The following is a 17,867-nucleotide window of genomic DNA, read 5'->3' as shown; positions in this document are numbered from 1 at the left end:
ACCAGCAGGGAAATCCCTAAATGCTCTCTTTGCCTTGTCATCCTCTTCTTTCCTGTTTTCCTAGAAGAAGGAAATTCTGTTATAATCTTCCTTTTCATACATTGGTCTTTCTAAGCCTTTGACCCACCAAAGGAAGAGGGAAAGGTCAGCTACCTATTTAGTTTACTTACACATTTATTAGATGTACTAATGTTTGATAAACTGCACATATTTGAAGTGTATAGTTTCATAATTTTTTAAATCATTGCCACAATCAGGATAATGAACATTCTACTCCAATTTCCTCGTGTGTCTTTGTAAACCATCCCTCTCTCCCTCCCCAGACCATCCACAGGCAACCACTGATCTTTTTTCTGTCAGTATATATTAGTTTACACTTTTTATAATTTTATACAAATGGGAACATACAGTATGTACTCTTTTTTTGTTGTTGTTTGGCTTCTTTCGTATACATTCTTATTTTGAGATTCATCATATTATTGTTTGTATCAGTAGTTTATTTCACTTTATTGCTGAGTGGTATTGTATGCAAGTCTTTATCCTTTCTCTTGGAGAAATACTTAGAGGTGGACTGTTTAGAGTGTATGGTAAGTATATGCTTAACTTGTGAAGAAACTGCCAAAAATTTTACAAAGTAGTACTAATTTATATTCCCACCAATAGCATGTCAGAGCTTCACAATTTGCCAACACTTGATATGGTCAGTCTTTTTAACTTGAACATTCCAGTGGTTGTGTAGTGTTTTCTCCTTGTGTTTCAAATTTGATTTGCATTTCCATGATGAGTAATGATGTTGAGCATCTTTTCATGTGCTTATTTTGAACTACTCATTTTTAAATACTCCATTGATAATAGGGTTAACCCTGAGTTTGGGCAAATGAAGCAAATGACAGGTGCCATAAAAGAATCTCACTCCCCGATTGGCTATGAAATTCTTCTTAACTTACTTGAAATTCCCACACTTGAAGGATGAAGTTATGTACTCTTTTGAGTTAACCAATATAAGGAGCAGTTTCTCAAAAAGATGTTTTGAGTTAAAATGCCTAAGTTATCTGTAAGTGAGGACAGCAATGGATATGTTTCCTCTAATTTTCTTCCATTAGAACAGATTGTTTTCTGGATTAGCTAAGTGTCTTAGTCGCATTCGACTCTATGTGACCCCATGGACTGTAGCCCGCCAGGCTCCTCTGTCCATGGAATTCTCCAGGCAAGAATACTGGAATGGGTTGCCATTTCCTCCTCCAGGGGATCTTCCTGACCCAGGGATTGAACCCGTACCTTACAGGCAGATTCTTTACCATCTCAGCCATCAGGGAAGCAGGTCATCTTTAAAAGTAAAGAGACTGTGCTTTGGGGGAATGGCAGAGTGGCTGCGGTCCTTAGAGAAGATAGAGAGTCAGGAATAGAAGGTAAAGAATTGCAAAAGAACTTTGAAATAGCAGACCAAAAGGACGCTCTGTCTGGTAGGCACTGGCTGGTGTGTATGTGTGTCCTGGAGAGTTAGGTTAGATGGGTGAGACTGAGAGAAGAGGGAGGAGTAAAGCGCTGTTACCTTAGAACATCCTGGACTAGAACAGCTTCTATTTGCTTTTCTTCTACAAACTAGATTCCTTCTATCTGGGGCTTCCCCCTACTTTCCAGCTCTCCCTTTTGGGTTTCATATGACAGAAGAAGAAAATAGTTTTTGTGATGGCAGCCACTGCCTGCAGCTCCCTTTCCCTGCCTAGTCCACAACCAAAATCTTCAATAGCTGTTTTCTTGACAGGACAGTATAATGTCAAGATTAAGTTAAGTCTCCGAAGCCAGATTTCCTGGATTCGGTTTCTAGCTCTACCATTTGTAAGCTGTGTTACTGTGGAAAAGTTGCTTAGTCTTCCTGTACCTCATTTTCCTTATATAACAACAGAGATAAGAAAATTACCTTCCTTAGAGAGTTGTGAGTATTAGATGAATTAATAATTTTAAATTGTTTAGGAAAATGGCCTGGCAGGTTTTAAGCTCTCAGTAAGTGTTAGCTCTTAATTGAATTTTAAACTCCTTGGCCCCACTTTCAAGGCACTTCATAATCTCGCTTCTATCCATTTATCCCTTACTTCTCATCTACTTCATTTGAATTTTGCTGGTTTCTTCACTGAGTCATGAATCTGTGAATGTCTAGATGGTTTCCTCTGCCTAGAAGATCCTTAATTCAAAACCAATCTTACCCAGTCTTCAAAGATCACTTCAGATCCTATCTCCTCTATTACCTCTTATTATTTATTATTTGAGTTCTTCTCAATCATCTTCCCATTTGAATTCATAGTATCATGGAATTTAGTGAATAATTACACACTCATCACTCCATGTAAGTCAGTTTGTCTCCCTAATAGCCTGTAAACTTCCTGAAGGCAGAACAATATCTCATGCTTTTGAGCCCTCTTTCGGTGCAGTGAACACATTGACTTTATGCCATCTTAAGCGTCTGTAAAGAGATTCAACATAGACAACAATGTGAAGACTCCATAGCTTTAATATCAGATTAGTTAGGGGTGGGGATGATAGCTTCTTTCCTACCCGTGTCATTCTCCAAAGACAGAGATTCCTTTCACCAAAAATCCAAACAACTCCCACTTCATTTATGAACCAAGAAAGCAGAACACATCTTACCCACATTATACTTATCAAATAGATTCTTTTCCTCATCGTTTCCTCCTCTTTCTACCTTCCAAGAGAAAATATCGTTCGATTTTGAGTTTCTGATGGGTAATGATCATGTCTTCCTCTTTCAGTTCTTCTCTATTAAAAGTCTCAACCCTTAAGTTTTCTACTGATCCTCAGAACCCCATAACCTCTACGCTTGTAGGGGTGGTCTCAGGAGGAGATGGACTGGAACAATTTGCTTACTATAAACGAGACTGGGAAAATTAGTGAAGAGCCCCAACTGAGGTCTGGAATGCAGAAACCTTGCCCAGAATCCTTATTCTGTGATCATTTCAACCCTAGACTGCCGCCTTCTCTCGTCTTCTCTCACTCTGGAAAAATGTTATTGTTTCATGTGTTTCTTACCCTCATTGTTTCTCTTCAGTGATTCTTATGTTCTCCCTTGCCAATCTCTATCTGCAAATCACTTCTAGACCCATCATGGTTACCGAACGTTGGCCTGGTTACTGAATGCAAAGCCACAGAACAAAGAGCCCAGAAAGAAGTGGAGCTAGGAGGGTTGCTGAGGAAAGAGGAACCCCGGCATCTGAGGGGAAGAGGTGTAGTTTTTCCAAGTCTGGCAGGAAGGCTCGGGCGTCCTCCAGAGCTGCCTGAGCTGCCACAGTAAAGTTAGGGTCACCGGAGATGACAACATCAAACACACAGGAATGAAAGTAAGCGTCTTCAACCGGCAGCCCTTCCTTGCACAGCTGTCTGGCAGCATCCATGGTTATAGTTCCCCGACGACTGCGCACTGAACGGGAGAGCCGCTGACTCGGAGGGCATCCCCCAACGCAGAGCTGCAGGTCCTGCTCAGCTGAGAAGGCCCTGGCCACATCCTCGGCCACTCTGATGGAGAAGGAGAGCTGCCCAGCTGTCTGCCGAATGATTATAGTTGTGCCAATGTAGGCAGCTCGGATCTCCACATGGCTCCCAGGGTTAGCCGTTCGAATGGACAAACTTGAGCCCCCAGGTCGATCACCTCCATTGATAGAACCATCTTCAAAGGCTGCAGGAAGGTTGTCTACCTCAGCCTGGTAGACCTTTTGATCAATGCATTCCTGCATGTTCTTAAATATAATGGTGAGCTGTAAGGGCAAGAGGGAGAACACAGTTTATTTGGGGCTCAGTGCAACCTTCCCCGCTTCCATCAACCAGGCCTCATTATTGTACATAGTCAGGGATCTGATCCCAGCAGAGATGCAAGGCTTATCACGGGCCTCACTCCTTGATCCTGTCTTTATGTTCTGATACTGTTTCATCCCTGCTCCATCCCTTTCCTTCCTGTTTGGGCTCAACCTCAGCTCCTCCCATAGAAGGAAAAGTTTCCTTTCTGTAACTCCTCAACCCAGGGCTTCTCAACTTTCCTCTCCAAGGAGGGAAAGTGATTTACAGGAGCAAGTGTTCCGTAGGGGGAGTGCTTCAAGATGTGGGAGTGGTTGAGGAGGAAAGGGATTAGAGCAGCGCTGCTGAAAACTGGTAGGGTTGGCATGGGAGTGGAACCCTGGGGTGACCATGGAGGAGCAGTTGAGTCCCTGACCTTCCGTGTGGTGGTGGCGTTGGCCCCCGATGCCACGGGGGAGCTGGTGGCCTGGACAAAGAGGAAGTCATTATCCAGCAAGGGCCAAGCTCCTTGGACACGGCACGTGTGAAAGTGGTGATGGAAGGTGCGCACGTGAGGGTCCCCGAAGGAGGCGCAGTGCAAGAAGCCTGGGGGTTGTCGGTGCAGTCGGGAAAACCGGCCTTCATAGTCACAGGGGTCTGGGGCTGGGGAGCCAGAGGCGCGGATCGGGCCTGCGCCTGGAAAGACGGGGCCCCGGGGTGGGGGAGGGGCCGTCGGGCCCTGGCGGGAGCAGTTGTGCTGAATCATCAGGTCTTCGATGCCGTGCACAGCAGAATGGAAGGCGAGGTCCCCGCGGCAGGTGCGGGCCGTGCGCCGAGTGCAGAGCGCGTAGGAGCGGAGGGCTCGGCAGAGGCCGCTGGAGCCCACCCCTCCACCCCGGCCTCCTCCTCGAAGGGCTTCTGGTGAACCCCCACCTCTAAGGCTCAGAGTGGAAGATACATACTCAGCATTGCAGCGGAGGATCTTGCATTGAGAATAAGCTGAAGGAGGAAGGGAGAGAGGAGTGTGAGCGGGTCCCCAGATCCCCGCTCAACCTCAACCATAATTCTCCCAGGTCTCATGGGGGGATAGCAGCAGATCCTAAAACCCAGCTGAGAGCCTCCCCCAGTTCCCAATCCCCAGCCGCCAGCCCCCAGCTTCCTAGTCTTGTCCTCATTCAGTCTTGCTAAAGATGGGTAAGCCCTGCTAGATCTCTTCTGCCTGTGGATCAAGGGCTTTCCCAGTGCCCTTCCCCAAGTTGAATGGTGAATAAAATATACCTATCTGAGAGTGGAGCAAGTGACTGCGACCCCTCAGCACCCATCTCATCTCATTCACCCACGCTCACATGCCCACCCCTACATTGCAGCCTACCCCCTAGACCCCCCAAAGCCTTACCTAACCCTTCCTTACCATGTCCACAGAGGAGCAGCAGGAGAGTGAGAATGCTTAGAGTTGGGGGACTGCCATGGGGGGACCAGGGACTAGGGGACTGGCCTGGGTCCCCCATACCTATCCAGCCAGGTCCCCCCAGGTTCCGGTTCTTTCCAGCTGATGACCCTCCTACCTAGTGAATTTTGACCGGACGTCCTGTAAGGGACTGAAAAAAGAAATGTGGCTGGGCATGGGGAAGAGAAGAGTTGAAGATTGTTCAGAATGATGTGAAGAGAATCTGGGAAGATCAAGAAAAGAATGAGCTGACTGGAGTTTAGGGGAAATGAGACTCCCTGAACTAAACATGCGGCTGTTAAGCCTCTGTGCCCTGCTTTTGTGACCACTTTCAGGCCCCTTATGCAATACCCCTAGGTGGGGGTGGAAGAAAGGTTGAGTGGACTCGGGGGGCAGAGTCCACTGTATTGCCCCATACTGAGCTACCAAACAGCAGAAATGTCAAAAAGAGGAATCATGTGGATAGATCAGATCTCAGTCATACCAGTGGGCTCCCCAACAGAATTAGGATCTGAAAATATATCAGAGACTACCTCTTATTTGCTCTTCCCAATCATGAGGGGACACCCTACAGAGGTCATTCATTGATTTTCCTCCTTTGTGTCAGAATTTTCAGTAAGGAGGAGTAAGGGTGGGATACACATCCCATCTCTGGAATCAGTATTCAAATGAAAAGGGAACCAGTCTCTTTCATCTACTGTAGAGAGCTAAAATTATCCCTCTGTCTCATGGAACAATGGATGCAAACCAAGCATGCAAATCAATATTTGTTATGAGTCAACATTTCTTCTTCATGAGTCAACATTTCTTCAAATCTGACTGAAGAACCACTCTTTCCATTGATCTTACCTTTCCATCGATCTTAACTTTGCAAGTTTACAAGTCAATCTTTTGATGAGGACAAGGCTTGGGGAGGGGCTAACTCCCTCTTGCCAAACTACTCTCTCTGGAGTTAGGGATATGACTGAGGGAGAGTCATGCAGGAGGGAAAATAGGATGATGGGACTAGAGTTGTAGGGAGAAATCACTTACAACAAGGAATAATCCCCACCCTTGGAAGCCCAATGTGAAGGGCACTGATAAGTAGGAACAAGATAGAGGGTATCAGTGACTAATCATCTGAAGCTAAATTTGGCCTTGGTGAGAAAACCACAGAATAGGAGGTGTAGGAAACTTCTAAAGAAGGAGACTTCATCAGAAGTCTTGAGGTAACAGGAGGAGAGAGCTAAGACTCCCAGAGGAGAGATGGAGGTTTAGACTTCTAGTGGCCAGAGGCCAGAAAGCTTAAGACAGAAGGAGAAATGGAGACTGGGGCACCTTGGTATGGAAGAGATCCTAGATTTGCACCAGAGACATCCAAGTTGATGTCATAATTTTATGAGATTCTAACTTCAATTTAGAAGCTTTTTAAAGGAATTGCAATTTAATTTTGACTTACTGTTTCCAGAGGTCAAACATTAGTCTGATATCCAATTCTCCAGCCATGACTGTCTACTGTATCAGTCAGCTCCAGCCAGGGGATCCCCCGTCTCTTTCTCCATGTCTCCCCTAGGTCCCCAGACCGGCTGCAGTCTCACTGAGGTCAGGGAACCAGAGAAGGTCTGGTGTGGGGGGAAGGGGGACTAGATGGCTGGCCGGAGTACTGGACAGCTGAGCGGGGGAGGGACGTGGCTACTGAGTTGACTGTTTTAAAAATAGCTAAGTCCAAAATTCCAGGAGTGTTGATGGGGGTAGGGTGTTGGAGTGTTGGCAAGGGGGTGGGGAGGGTGGAGAGGGTAGGAGGATTAGAAAGAATATGGAGTATAGGGTGCCAAGTGGCACAGCAAGGATAGAAATATGACCAGCAAATCAGATATCCAGTTTGAGCTTACATGATTCTAGTCCCTGCCTACTCCAAGCAGCCCTCCAGCACTGTCAATAATTTAAAAGCCCTCAGGCCTTTAAAAATTAGAATGGACAACTGTATACCTTTAGCTCACCACCCTCATCCCTGCCATATTGAATATTGCATTTAGTTTCTACAGAACATATCTAGGAGGTAGCTGACTTTAAATAAGGTCCATAGCAGAGGTAGTTCACAGCCCCTCCCCCATCTTTGTAGAGTATTTCAGGACTTAAAAAGCCAGCTGTCTAGAGAAGAAATCTGAGCTCTGAGTTGTTTAGGATGAGTGTTTGTTTCAGTCTACCAGCTCAGATCCTCGCAGCTGTCTATTCCCCAACCGCCTTCATTTTCATTACCTTATTTATATAGCAGCTCCTCTTTGCAGGTATACACACAAACACATAAGCTTCTGAGTTGCTGAGGGAGGAGGCCAGCAAAGTCAATGAGGGAAAGAAGGAATGGGGATACAATTTTTTGAAGGGGAGAGGAACTTAGATAAAGTGAGAGAAAAAGAGATTCAGAAACATACTTTTGTGGAGTAACATAATCTTGTGACCTTTTAAGAGACTGCAACCAAGGAATTTAGCCACGTTGTATTTTTGCAGCCCTAGGCATCAGGTATCATCATTTCTTAGTACTTGCCAAGTGAAATTAACACAAGGACTGATTTCAAATAGTGTCACTAAGGCACGTGCACTAATTTGCTCTACACTTAGTTCAGAATCCAGAAGTCCACAGAGTATTCTTCTCTTTTTTATACATCCAGATCTGAAATTTTTTTTCTCTTCACCACATTAAGGTGAAGGGTTTTATTACAGAAATGTAAACAAGGGTTTTATTACAGAAATGTAAAATGACCCCACCCAAACAATCCAAGTGATTTAAAATCAATAATTTGACTGTGACATCCCAAGTGGTATATACTTTTAAGGACAAAAAGAAGTGCAAAGATATTTTAAGTAGTCATATTATTGGTGGTAGAATTGGTATTGTTATTCTGAAAGTATTCTAGGTGGTGGTGTTGTTCAGTCGCTAAGTTGTGTCTGACTCTTTGTGACCCCACGGACTGCAGAATGCCGGGCTTCCCTGTCCTTCAGTATCTCCTGGAGTTTGCTCAAATTCATGTCCATTGAGTCGGTACTGCTGTCTAACCATCTCTTCCTCTGTTGCCCACTTCTCCTTTTGCCTTCAATCTTTCCCAGCATCAAGGTCTTTTCCAATGAGTCAGCTCTTCACATCAGGTGGCCAAAGTATTGGAGCTTCAGCTTCAGTATCAGACCTTCTGATGAATATTCAGGATTGATTTCCTTTAGGATGGACTGGTTTGATTTCCTTGCAGTCCAGGGGAAGAGCCTTCTCCAGCACCACAATTCAAAAGTATCAGTTCTTCACTGCTCAGCCTTCTTTATGATCCAGTTCTCACATCTGTACGTGAATACTGGAAAAACTATAGCTTTGACTATAGAGACTTTTGTTGGCAAAGTGATGTCTTTGCTTTTTAATATGCTGTCTAGGTTTGTCATATCTTTCCTTCCAGGGAGTAAGCGTCTTTTAATTTCATGGCTGCGGTTACCGTCCACAGTGATTTTTAGAGCCCAAGAAAATGAAATCTGTCACTGCTTCCACTTTTTCCTCTTCTACTTGCTGTGAAGTGATGGCACTGGATGCCATGATCTTAGTTTTTTGGATGCTGAGTTTTAGGCCAGCTTTTTCACTCTCCTCTTTCACTCTCATCAAGAGACTCTTTAGTTCCTCTTTGCTTTCTGCCAGTGGTATCATCTCCATTTGTAAGGTTGTTGATATTTCTCCTGGCAATCTTGATTCCAGCTTGTGATTCATCCAACCCAACATTTCGCATGATGTACTCTGCATGGAAGTTAAATATGCAGGGTGACAGTATACAACTTTGTTGTACTCCTTTCCCAATTTTGAACCAGCCAGTTGTTTCATGTAAGGTTCTAACTGTTGCTTCTTGAGCTGCATACAGATTTCTCAGGACACAGGTAAGGTGATCAGGTATTTCCTTCCCTTTAAGAATTTTCCACAGTTTGTTGTGATCCACACAAAGACTTTCATGTAGTCAATGAAGCAGAAGATTTTCTGGAATTCCTTTACTTTCTCTATTATCCACTGAATGCTGACAATCTGATCTCCGGTTCCTCTGCCTTTTCTAAACTCAGCTTGTATATCTGAAAGTTCTCAATTCAAGTACTTCTGAAGCCTAGCTTGAAGGATTTTGAGGATAACCTTACTAGCATGCTAAATGAGTGCAATTGTCTGGTAGTTTGAACATTCTTTGGCACTGCCCTTCTTTGGGATTGGAATGAAAACTGACCTTTCCCAGTCCTGTGGCCACTGCTGAGTTTCTAAATTTTCTGACATGTTGAGTACAGCACTTTAATAGCATCGTCTTTTCGGATTTAAAATAGCTCAGCTGGAATTCCATCACCTCCACTGGCTATAACAAGAGAAATTAGAAAATATTTGTAATAGAATAAAAATGAAAAGAGAATTTGCAAGAATTTGTTGCCCTTCCTTAGGCCCACTTGACTTCACACTCCAGGATGTCTGGCTCTAGGTGAGTGATCACACCATCGTGGTTACCTGGGTCATTAAGACCTTTTTTGTATAGTTCTATGTATTCTTGCCATGTCTTCTTAATCTCTTCTGCCTCTGTTAGGTTCCTACCGTTTCTGTCTTTTTCATGCCCGTCCTTGCATGAAATGTTCCTTTGATATCTCCAATTTTCTTTTTTTTCCCCTTTCCACCCCCCCCCCCCCAATTTTCTTGAAGAGATCTTGCCCATTTTATTGTTTTCCTCTACTTTGCATTGTTCACTTAAGAAGGTCTTCTTATCTCTCCTTCCTGTCTCTGCAACTCTGCATTCAGTTGGGTATATCTTTCCCTTTCTCCCTTGCTTTTCCCTTCTCTTCTTTCCTCAGCTATTTGTAAAACTCCCTCAGACAATCACTTAGCCTTCTTGTTTTTCTTTTTCTTTGGGATGATTTTGGTCACTGCCTTCTGTACAGTGTCATGAGCCTCTGTCCATAGTTCTTCAGGCAGTCTGTCTTCCAGATCTAATCCCTTGAATCTATTTGTCACCTACACCATATAATCATAAGGGATTGGCCTTATGGCCTAGTAAGTTTTCCCTAGCTTCTTCAAGTTAAGTCTGAATTTTGCAATAAGGAGCTAATGATCTGAGCCATAGTCAGTTCCAGTTTTTGCTGACTGTATAGGGCTTCTCCATCTTTGGCTGCAAAGAATACAATCAGTTGGATTTCAATATTGACCATCTGGTGATGTCCATGTGTAGGGTCATCTCTTGTGTTGTTGGAAGGGGTATTTGGTATGACCACTGTGTTCTCTTGACAAAACTCTGTTAACCTTTGCCCTGCTTCATTTTGTACTCCAAGACCAAACTTGCTTATTATTCCAGGTATCTCTTGACTTCCTATTTTTGCATTCCAATTCCCTATGATGAAGAGGACATCTTTTTTTGGTGTTAGTTTTAGAAGGTCTTGTAGGTCTTCATAGAACTGGTAAACTTCAGCTTCTTTGGCATCAGTGGTTGGGGCATAGACTTGGATTACTGTGATGTTGAATTGTTTGCCTTGGAAATGAACCGACATCATATTGTCATTTTTGAGATTGCACTCAAGTACTGCATTTCAGACTCTGTTGTTGACTATGAGAGCCACTCCATTTCTTCTAAGGGATTTTTGCCCACAGTGGTAGATATAATGGTATCTGAATTAAATTCACCCATTCCTATACATTTTAGTTCACTGATTCCTAGGATGTCAATGTCCACTTTTGCCATCTCCTGCCTGACCATGTCCAATTTATGATGATTCATGGACCTAACATTCCAGGTTCGTATGCTATATTGTTCTTTGCAGCATCGAAGAACTTTCACCACCAGACACATGCACAACAGAGCACTGTTTCTGCTTTGGCCCAGTCTCTTCATTCTTTCTGGAGCTATTAGTAATTGCCCTCTGCTCTTTCTCAGTAGCATACTGGGCATCTTTATATCTTTTTGCCTTTTCATATTGTTCATGGTTCTCACAGCAAGAATACTGGAGTGGTTTGAGACTCCCTCCTCCACTGGACCACATTTTGTCAGTGTCCACTATGACCCGTCTGTCTTGAGTGGCCCTGCAGAGCATGGCCCATAGCTTCATTGAATTACGTAAGCCCCTTTGCTCCAACCAGGATGTGATCCTTGAGGATTGTGGTATACTATTGGATAAAACAAATGAGTAATAATGTTAGTGTCTTTGTGAAACAGGATTTTTTTTAAGATTTATTTATTCATTTTTGGTTTTGGTGGGTCTTCATTGCTGTGCACAGACTTTGGCTGTGACTGGGGGCTGTGGGGCTGGGCTACTCTTCCTTGCAATGTGCAGGCTTCTTATTACAGTGGCTTCTCTTGTTGCAGAACACAGGCTGTAGGCACATGGGCTTCAGTAGTTGCAGCTCCTCAGGCTTAGGGATTGTGGCTCATGGGCTCTAGAGCACTGGCTCAGTCGTTGTGCCACTTGGAGCTTAGTTCCTCTGTGGTATGTGGGAACTTCCCAGACCATGGATCAAACCCATGACCCCTGCATTGGCAGACAGATTCTCAACCACTAGGCCACCAGGGAAGTCCCATAACCCAAGGTCTTTGATGAAGAATAGAGAGATGTAGGGGCTTCCCCAGGGGCTCAGCAGTAAAGAATCCACCTGCAATGTAGGAGATGTGGGCTTGATCCCTGGGTCAAGAAGATCCCCTGGAGGAGGAAATGGCAACCCACTCCAGTACTCTTGCCTGGAGAATCCCATGGACAGAGGAGCCTGGCTGGCTACAGCCCATAGGGTCACAAAGAGTCAGACACGACTGAAGCGATTTAGCACACATGAGTTTAAATTTAAATTAAATATAAAGGCATTCATTTTTCATAGTTTGGGATGTTGCTGTTTTACTCATTTGGAGCTATTATATAAAGACGTATTCTTTGTACCACCTCACATTTAATGTTTTTATCAATTCCTGCAAAGGTGAAGAATGCAGTGTTTGCATTTCCCTGTATTAAGATGAGCGCTCCAAAAATAAAGTGTTTCTAAAATCAAAGACTGCAAGTGAGCAAAAGATAGGTGTTCTTTCGTTGAACTGCTTAGGATGGTGGCCATATGAGATTACTTGGGATTAAGAATTTATAAATCAATAATTCTTAATTTTTTTGGATCACAAACTCCTCTTGAAAATCTAATGAGAGATATGAGCCCCATCCTCAGAGAATGCTCAAGTATGTCTGTGCTTTTCCTGCTCCAAGAGTATTTTACATTCTCTTTGAAGCAATTATACTATGGACATTGTGCGAGTATGCTAAGTCCCTTCAGTCTCATCCAACTCTTGGCAACCCTATAGACTGTAGCCAGCCAAGCTCAACTGTCCATGGGATTCTCCAGGCAAGAGTACTGGAGTGGGATTGCCATTTCCTCCTCCAGGGGATCTTCCTGACCCAAGGATCAATCTGTCATCTTCTCCATTACATGCAGATTCTTTACCACTGAGCCACCGGGAAAGCCCCATGGTGGGGGTGGGTTGGGGGGCTGTATGCATTGAGTAGCTCTAAAAAACTTGCCCCAGTTGCTGAAGAATATCCACTATAGTATATACCCTCACAGATTGTCTTTTGTTTATTTGGGTTTATATTAATTTCTATCTTGGGGTCTTATAGGGGAGAGAATTAACTAGTTGGGTAGAAAATCCTGTCATGTTGCCATAAAGTGTTTTTATATTTCATGTTTCTTTTGATGTGTATTCAGCATCTGGATCACTAGCACACTTATTTATTGATTTTATGGACCAGAGGCTCCTGATCTCCATAGAAACTGTGGATCTTCTAACGTCTGAAAAAGGATTATCCTCTCAATCATGAAGGTGAATTTGAGAAACTGAGTCGGGTAGAGCAGAGGCAGTGAAAGTAATGAAAAAGGGAGATTAGGGCTCAAAGCTTACTGAGGTGTGTCACAGGTGCTTGAGGATAAAACTGCCTTCAGGGTTTCTTAATGGGGCCTTATTAACATTATGGGAGGGACAATTTTGTATGTGTGTATGTGGAACTGTCCTGCCCAGTGCAGTACATTTAGCATTCTTATCTCCCCTCCCGTCAAGTGCCATCCCCAGTCAATGTAAATTTTTAAATGCCCCTACATGTTTCCAAAGGCCCCCTAGAAGGTGGTTGAGGAACACTACCAGATATTCTTAATCCTTGGTAGTCTCATACTACCATGACGTAAACTGGTTTAGCAGAAGGGGACTATCCTTGCTTTAGCAAGATACAGGACATTTCTATCAAAGGATCCCCTATGTAGCCCCACTCACTTCCCTCCTATCATCATCTCCACCTTAATATCTAGCAACAACTAATCTGATCTCCATTTCTATAAAAATGCTATATAAACAGGTTAGAGTATATAAGCTTTGGGGATTAGCATTTATCACACAGCAGAATTCTCTGGAGATTCATCCAAGTTATGTGTATATCAATAGTTTGTTCTTTTTTATTGCTGAGTACTATTCCATGCTATAGATGTACCACAGTTTCTTTAACCATTCACTTGTTAAAGGACATCTGTGTTGTTTCCAGTTTTTGGCTTTTCATTAATAGATTTGCACATAGGTTTTTTTGTGTGAACATTAGTTTTTATTTCTCTGGGATAAATGCCCAGGAGTGTAAACACTGGATCATGTAAAAATTGCATAGTTAGGGTTTTTCTTTAAATAAACTTTTTTTTTTCTGTAAATAAACTGTTTTCCACAGTGGTTGTACTGTTCTACATTCCCACAAGCAATGTATGACTGATCCAGTTTCTCTGCATTGTTCTCACCAGCATTTGAGATTGTCATTTTAAATTTTAGCCATTCTGATAGGTATGTTATGATATCTAGTTGTGGTTTTAATTTGTATTTCCCTAATGGCTAATGATGCTGAACATCCTTTCATGTGTTTATTTGCTATCTGTATATCCTCTTTGGGGAAATGTTCCATCATGTCTTTTGATCATTTTCTCATTGTATTTTTTTTTTGGTACCATTGAGTTAGAGAGTTCTTGTATATTCTACACAATAATCCTTTCTTGGATATATGGTTTACACATATTTTTTCCCAGTTAGCTTGTCTTTTTCATTCTCATAATAGTATCTTTTGCAGAGCAAATATATTTACTTTTGATGACATCTTCTTATTCAATTTTTCCTTTTACAGATTATATTTTTGGTGTCAAATTTTTGTCTAACCTTAGATCATGAGGAATTTCTCCTCTGTTTTTTTCTAAAAATTTTATGCTTCACATTTAAACTGTTGATCCACTTTGGTGTTAGTTTTTGTATAAAGTATGAGACTTAGGTTGAAAGTTTTGTTTGTTTGCTCTTTATTTGTTTGCCTATGGATATCCAATTTCTTCAGCAATATGTATTGAAAAAGCTATTCTTTCTCCATTGAATTGCTTTTTCACCTTTGTGAAAAAAATAAACTGGCATATTTGTTTTGGTCTGCTGCTGAGTTCGCTATTCTGTTTCATTGATCTGATATTTATTTTTCTGCCAATACCATACCATCTTTACTGCTGTAGCTTTTTAATAAACCTTGAAAATGGATGAGCTGATTCTTCCCACTTAATTCTTTTTCAAAACATGTTTTAGCTATTCTAGTTCCTTTGCCTTTCCACACAAGTTTTATAATAATTTTGTCTATGTCTACAAAAAAAATCTTGCTAGGATTTCCCTGTTACTCAGTTTTAAGTTGTGGCAAAATACATAAAACACAAAGTTCACAATTTTAACCATTTTAAAGTATACATTTCCGTGGCGTTTAGTACCTTCGAATTGTTATGCAACCATCACCATTATCTAGTTCCAGACATTTTCATCACCCCAAAAGGAAGCCCTGTTCCCTGTGAAGTCATTCCCCAACTTCTGGCAATGACTGATTGCTTTCTGTCTGTATGGATTGGTCCATTCTGGACATTTCATATAAATGAAATCATATGTGGCTCATGTCATTTAGCATGTTTTAGAGGTTCATCAAAGTAGTAGCATGTCAGTACTTCATTCTTTCTTTTTTAAAAATGTCTAATATTTATTCATTTGACTGTGTCAGGTCCCAGCTGGCACACAGGGTCCGTGCTGCATCATGCAGATCCTTCATTGTAGCGCACCGGACTCTCTAGTTGTGGCACCAGGGCTTAGCAGCTGCATGGCATGTGAGATCCCAGCTCCCCAACCAGCAATCAAACCCACGTCCTCTGCATTGTAAGGCAGACTCTTAACCACTGGACCACTAGGAAAGTCCCTTTGTTCTTTCTTATGTTCAAATAGTATACCATTGTATGTATATACTGCAGTTTGTTTATCCATTTATTCATCAGTGAACACTGGGGCTATTTCTACCTTTTGGCTATTGCTAGTATCATGCTGCTATGAGTGTGCATGTACAAGTATTTTTTTGAGTACCTGCTCTTAGTTCTTTGGGATCTATACCAAGCAGAGAAATTACTGGATTGTATTCTATGTTTAACATATTGAGAAGCTGCCAAACTGTGCTCCACAGCAGCTGCAACATTTTATATTCCTGCCACAAGTGGATTAAGGTTTCAATTTCACCTTATTCTCATCAACACTTGTTATTTTCCATTTTTAAAAATTATAGCCTTTTTGGAAAGTGTGAAGTAGTATCTTACTGTGATATATTTGCATTTCCTTAATAACTAATGGCATTGAGCATCTTTTCATATGTTGCTGGTCATTTGAATATCTTCTTTGGAGAAATTAAATTCAAATCATTTGCTCATTTTTTTAATTGAGTTGTTTGTCTTTTGTTGTTGAGTGGTAGCCTCTTCCTTCTTAAAGGATATCTTTGCTGGATATAGGAATCTGGGTTGACAGTCTTCTTTCAGTGCTTGAAATAAATTGTGCACTTCTTATGGCCTCCATGGTCTTTGAAGACAAATCTGCTGTCATTCAAATTGCTTATCTGTTGTAGGCAAGGTGTCATTTTCCACCATTTTTAAGATTTTTTTGTTTTTAGTTTCCAGCAATTTGATGATGATCTTTCTTGGCATGAATTTGTTGGGTTTATCTTCTTTAGGGTTTGCACAGCTTCTTGAATCTGTAGGTTTAACTTTTGCTAAATTTGAGGAGTTACTTATTATTTCTTTTAGTACTTTTTTTAGTCCTTTTCTTTTTCTCTACGCCTTCTGGGAATCTGATGACATGAATGTTAGATCTTTTGTTATAATCCCACAAGTACCTGTGACCCTGCTTTTTTTAAATTCCATTTCGTCTGTTGTTCAGATGGAGTAATTCCTGTTTTTTTATCTTTCAGTTCACCAATTCTTTTCTCTGTCCCCTCCACTCTGCTGTTGAGCCCATCCATTGAGAGTTTTTGTTGTATTTTTTAGTTATAAAATTTCTGTTCAGTTTTTCTTTATATTTTCTATTTCTTTGCTTAAACTTTTCTTTGCTGGAACTTTCTAATTTTTCATTTGTTTCAAGCATGTTCATAATTGCTTGTTGAAATATTTTTATGATGACGGCCTTAAAATCTTTGTCAGATAATTCAGCCATCTCAATCATCTAGGTATTGTCTGTTTTCATCCAATTCAAGATCTTTCTTATTGATATGATGAGTGCTTTTTAATTAAAGCCTGAACATTTGGGACCCTGGATCTTATTTAAACCTTCTGTTTCAGTTGGCTGCTTCTGACACTAATCAGGTAGAGGAAGTGGTGGGTAAGATGCCTTGTGAAAACCACATAGGTGTAGAATTCCAGGTTCCCCACTTTGTCTCCATCAACACCTGAGGAGAGGGGTTCCCTCATTACTGATGGGCAGGAGTAGGAGTTCCAGCTCCCCACATGGCCTCCACTGACACTGCAGGATAGGAGTGCCTTTGTTATCACTAGGTGTTGGTGAAAGTACCACGAAAGTACCATGTTTCCTCTGATAGCAATCTGGCAGGGAAGAGGAGGAATACTTCCTTACAGGCCTGCTGAGAATGGAAATCTAGGTATCCCATTCAGTCTTTGCTGGTGTGGGTTGACGTGGGCCACAGTTCTTTCTGTGGTATTTGGCTGGAATACAGCAGTTATTATCGAAGAGTTTTTTTATTTTGCTAGGCTACCTCTTTCCCAGTCTTGTGACTAGAGAGAGCAGGCTTTTGTTGTTATTGTTTTGGTTTGGTTTGGTTTTATTTGGCTGCATCCATTGCATTTCCAGGTTGCCAGCTTCTTCAGCTCCAAGTCTGGGGTATATGAGACACTAAGAAAACCCAGGGAAGTCATCACTGTGGTTCCTTGGGCTCTGAGGCCCCTTGCTAGTCTGCTGCTTTCTATTTTTCAGAGTCTCGTATGTTTGTCCTATATGAAATGTCCACGGGTTTTAGTGGTATTAGCAGGGAGAACCAAGAAAAGTACATCCGCTCAATCTCCTCCGATCCATTCTCTTTTATTCACTTGCTTATTTGATTTTCCTCTAGATTGTGAGCTCTTTATGTATATTTTTTGTATCTTCGGTACCTACTCTGGCACATAATCTGTAAATGTTTGCAAAAAGGAAAAAAGAAAATAGAACATGGAATGAAGTAAATGAATTGTACTCCCCTCATTCGTCTTTAGGTGTGTGGTGCCAGGAAGGAGGAGGCTTAATCCTGTTCTGAATGATGAGATTTCTCCTGATGATTTGAGGTTGAGAAAGGAGGCTTGCTC

At 42.0% G+C, this 17,867-nt stretch overlaps 1 protein-coding gene and 1 long non-coding RNA gene across 6 annotated transcripts in view; one reads left to right on the top strand and one right to left on the bottom strand.

The window, feature by feature from the left end:
* LOC122676869 overlaps positions 1-17,867 on the top strand; it is a 34,152-nt gene that overhangs the window by 5,872 nt on the left and 10,413 nt on the right. Inside the window, exon 3 of one of the 2 annotated variants that reach the window (XR_006335649.1) lies at positions 12,927-14,736. The exons of the other annotated variant lie outside the window; for it this stretch is intronic. This is a non-coding gene — a long non-coding RNA (uncharacterized LOC122676869). Of the gene's footprint in view, positions 1-12,926; positions 14,737-17,867 lie in introns of those variants that run through there. 2 annotated transcript variants of the gene reach the window in all.
* Positions 2,492-6,866, bottom strand: HJV (hemojuvelin BMP co-receptor). Of its 4 annotated transcripts, none has more exons than XM_043876416.1 (4): positions 6,669-6,855; positions 5,195-5,399; positions 4,220-4,782; positions 2,492-3,767 (listed from the first exon to the last, which is right to left on the bottom strand). In XM_043876416.1, exons 2-4 carry the CDS (start codon positions 5,289-5,291, stop codon positions 3,144-3,146), a joined length of 1,284 nt encoding a protein of 427 aa, XP_043732351.1. In that variant the 5' UTR covers positions 5,292-5,399; positions 6,669-6,855; the 3' UTR covers positions 2,492-3,143. The 4 variants fall into 4 exon arrangements, with proteins under 4 accessions (XP_043732351.1, XP_043732350.1, XP_043732352.1 ...); XM_043876415.1 differs by having other exon boundaries at positions 5,195-5,381; positions 6,669-6,850; XM_043876417.1 differs by lacking the exon at positions 5,195-5,399 and having other exon boundaries at positions 6,669-6,856.

Source organism: Cervus elaphus, chromosome 20, assembly GCF_910594005.1.
Source record: "Cervus elaphus chromosome 20, mCerEla1.1, whole genome shotgun sequence".
NCBI classification, from domain to species: Eukaryota; Metazoa; Chordata; class Mammalia; order Artiodactyla; family Cervidae; genus Cervus; species Cervus elaphus.
This window is presented reverse-complemented; position numbering and strand designations above follow the sequence as displayed.

Excerpts from the sequence above, each read along its gene's own strand:
- HJV (XM_043876416.1), bottom strand. The coding sequence starts at position 5,291 with ATGGGGGACCCAGGCCAGTCCCCTAGTCCCTGGTCCCCCCATGGCAGT. Across the intron at positions 4,783-5,194 it reads GCTGCTCCTCTGTGGACATG|CTTATTCTCAATGCAAGATC; the intron begins GTAAGGAAGGGT and ends TTCCTCCTTCAG. Across the intron at positions 3,768-4,219 it reads ACGCCACCACCACACGGAAG|CTCACCATTATATTTAAGAA; the intron begins GTCAGGGACTCA and ends TTGCCCTTACAG.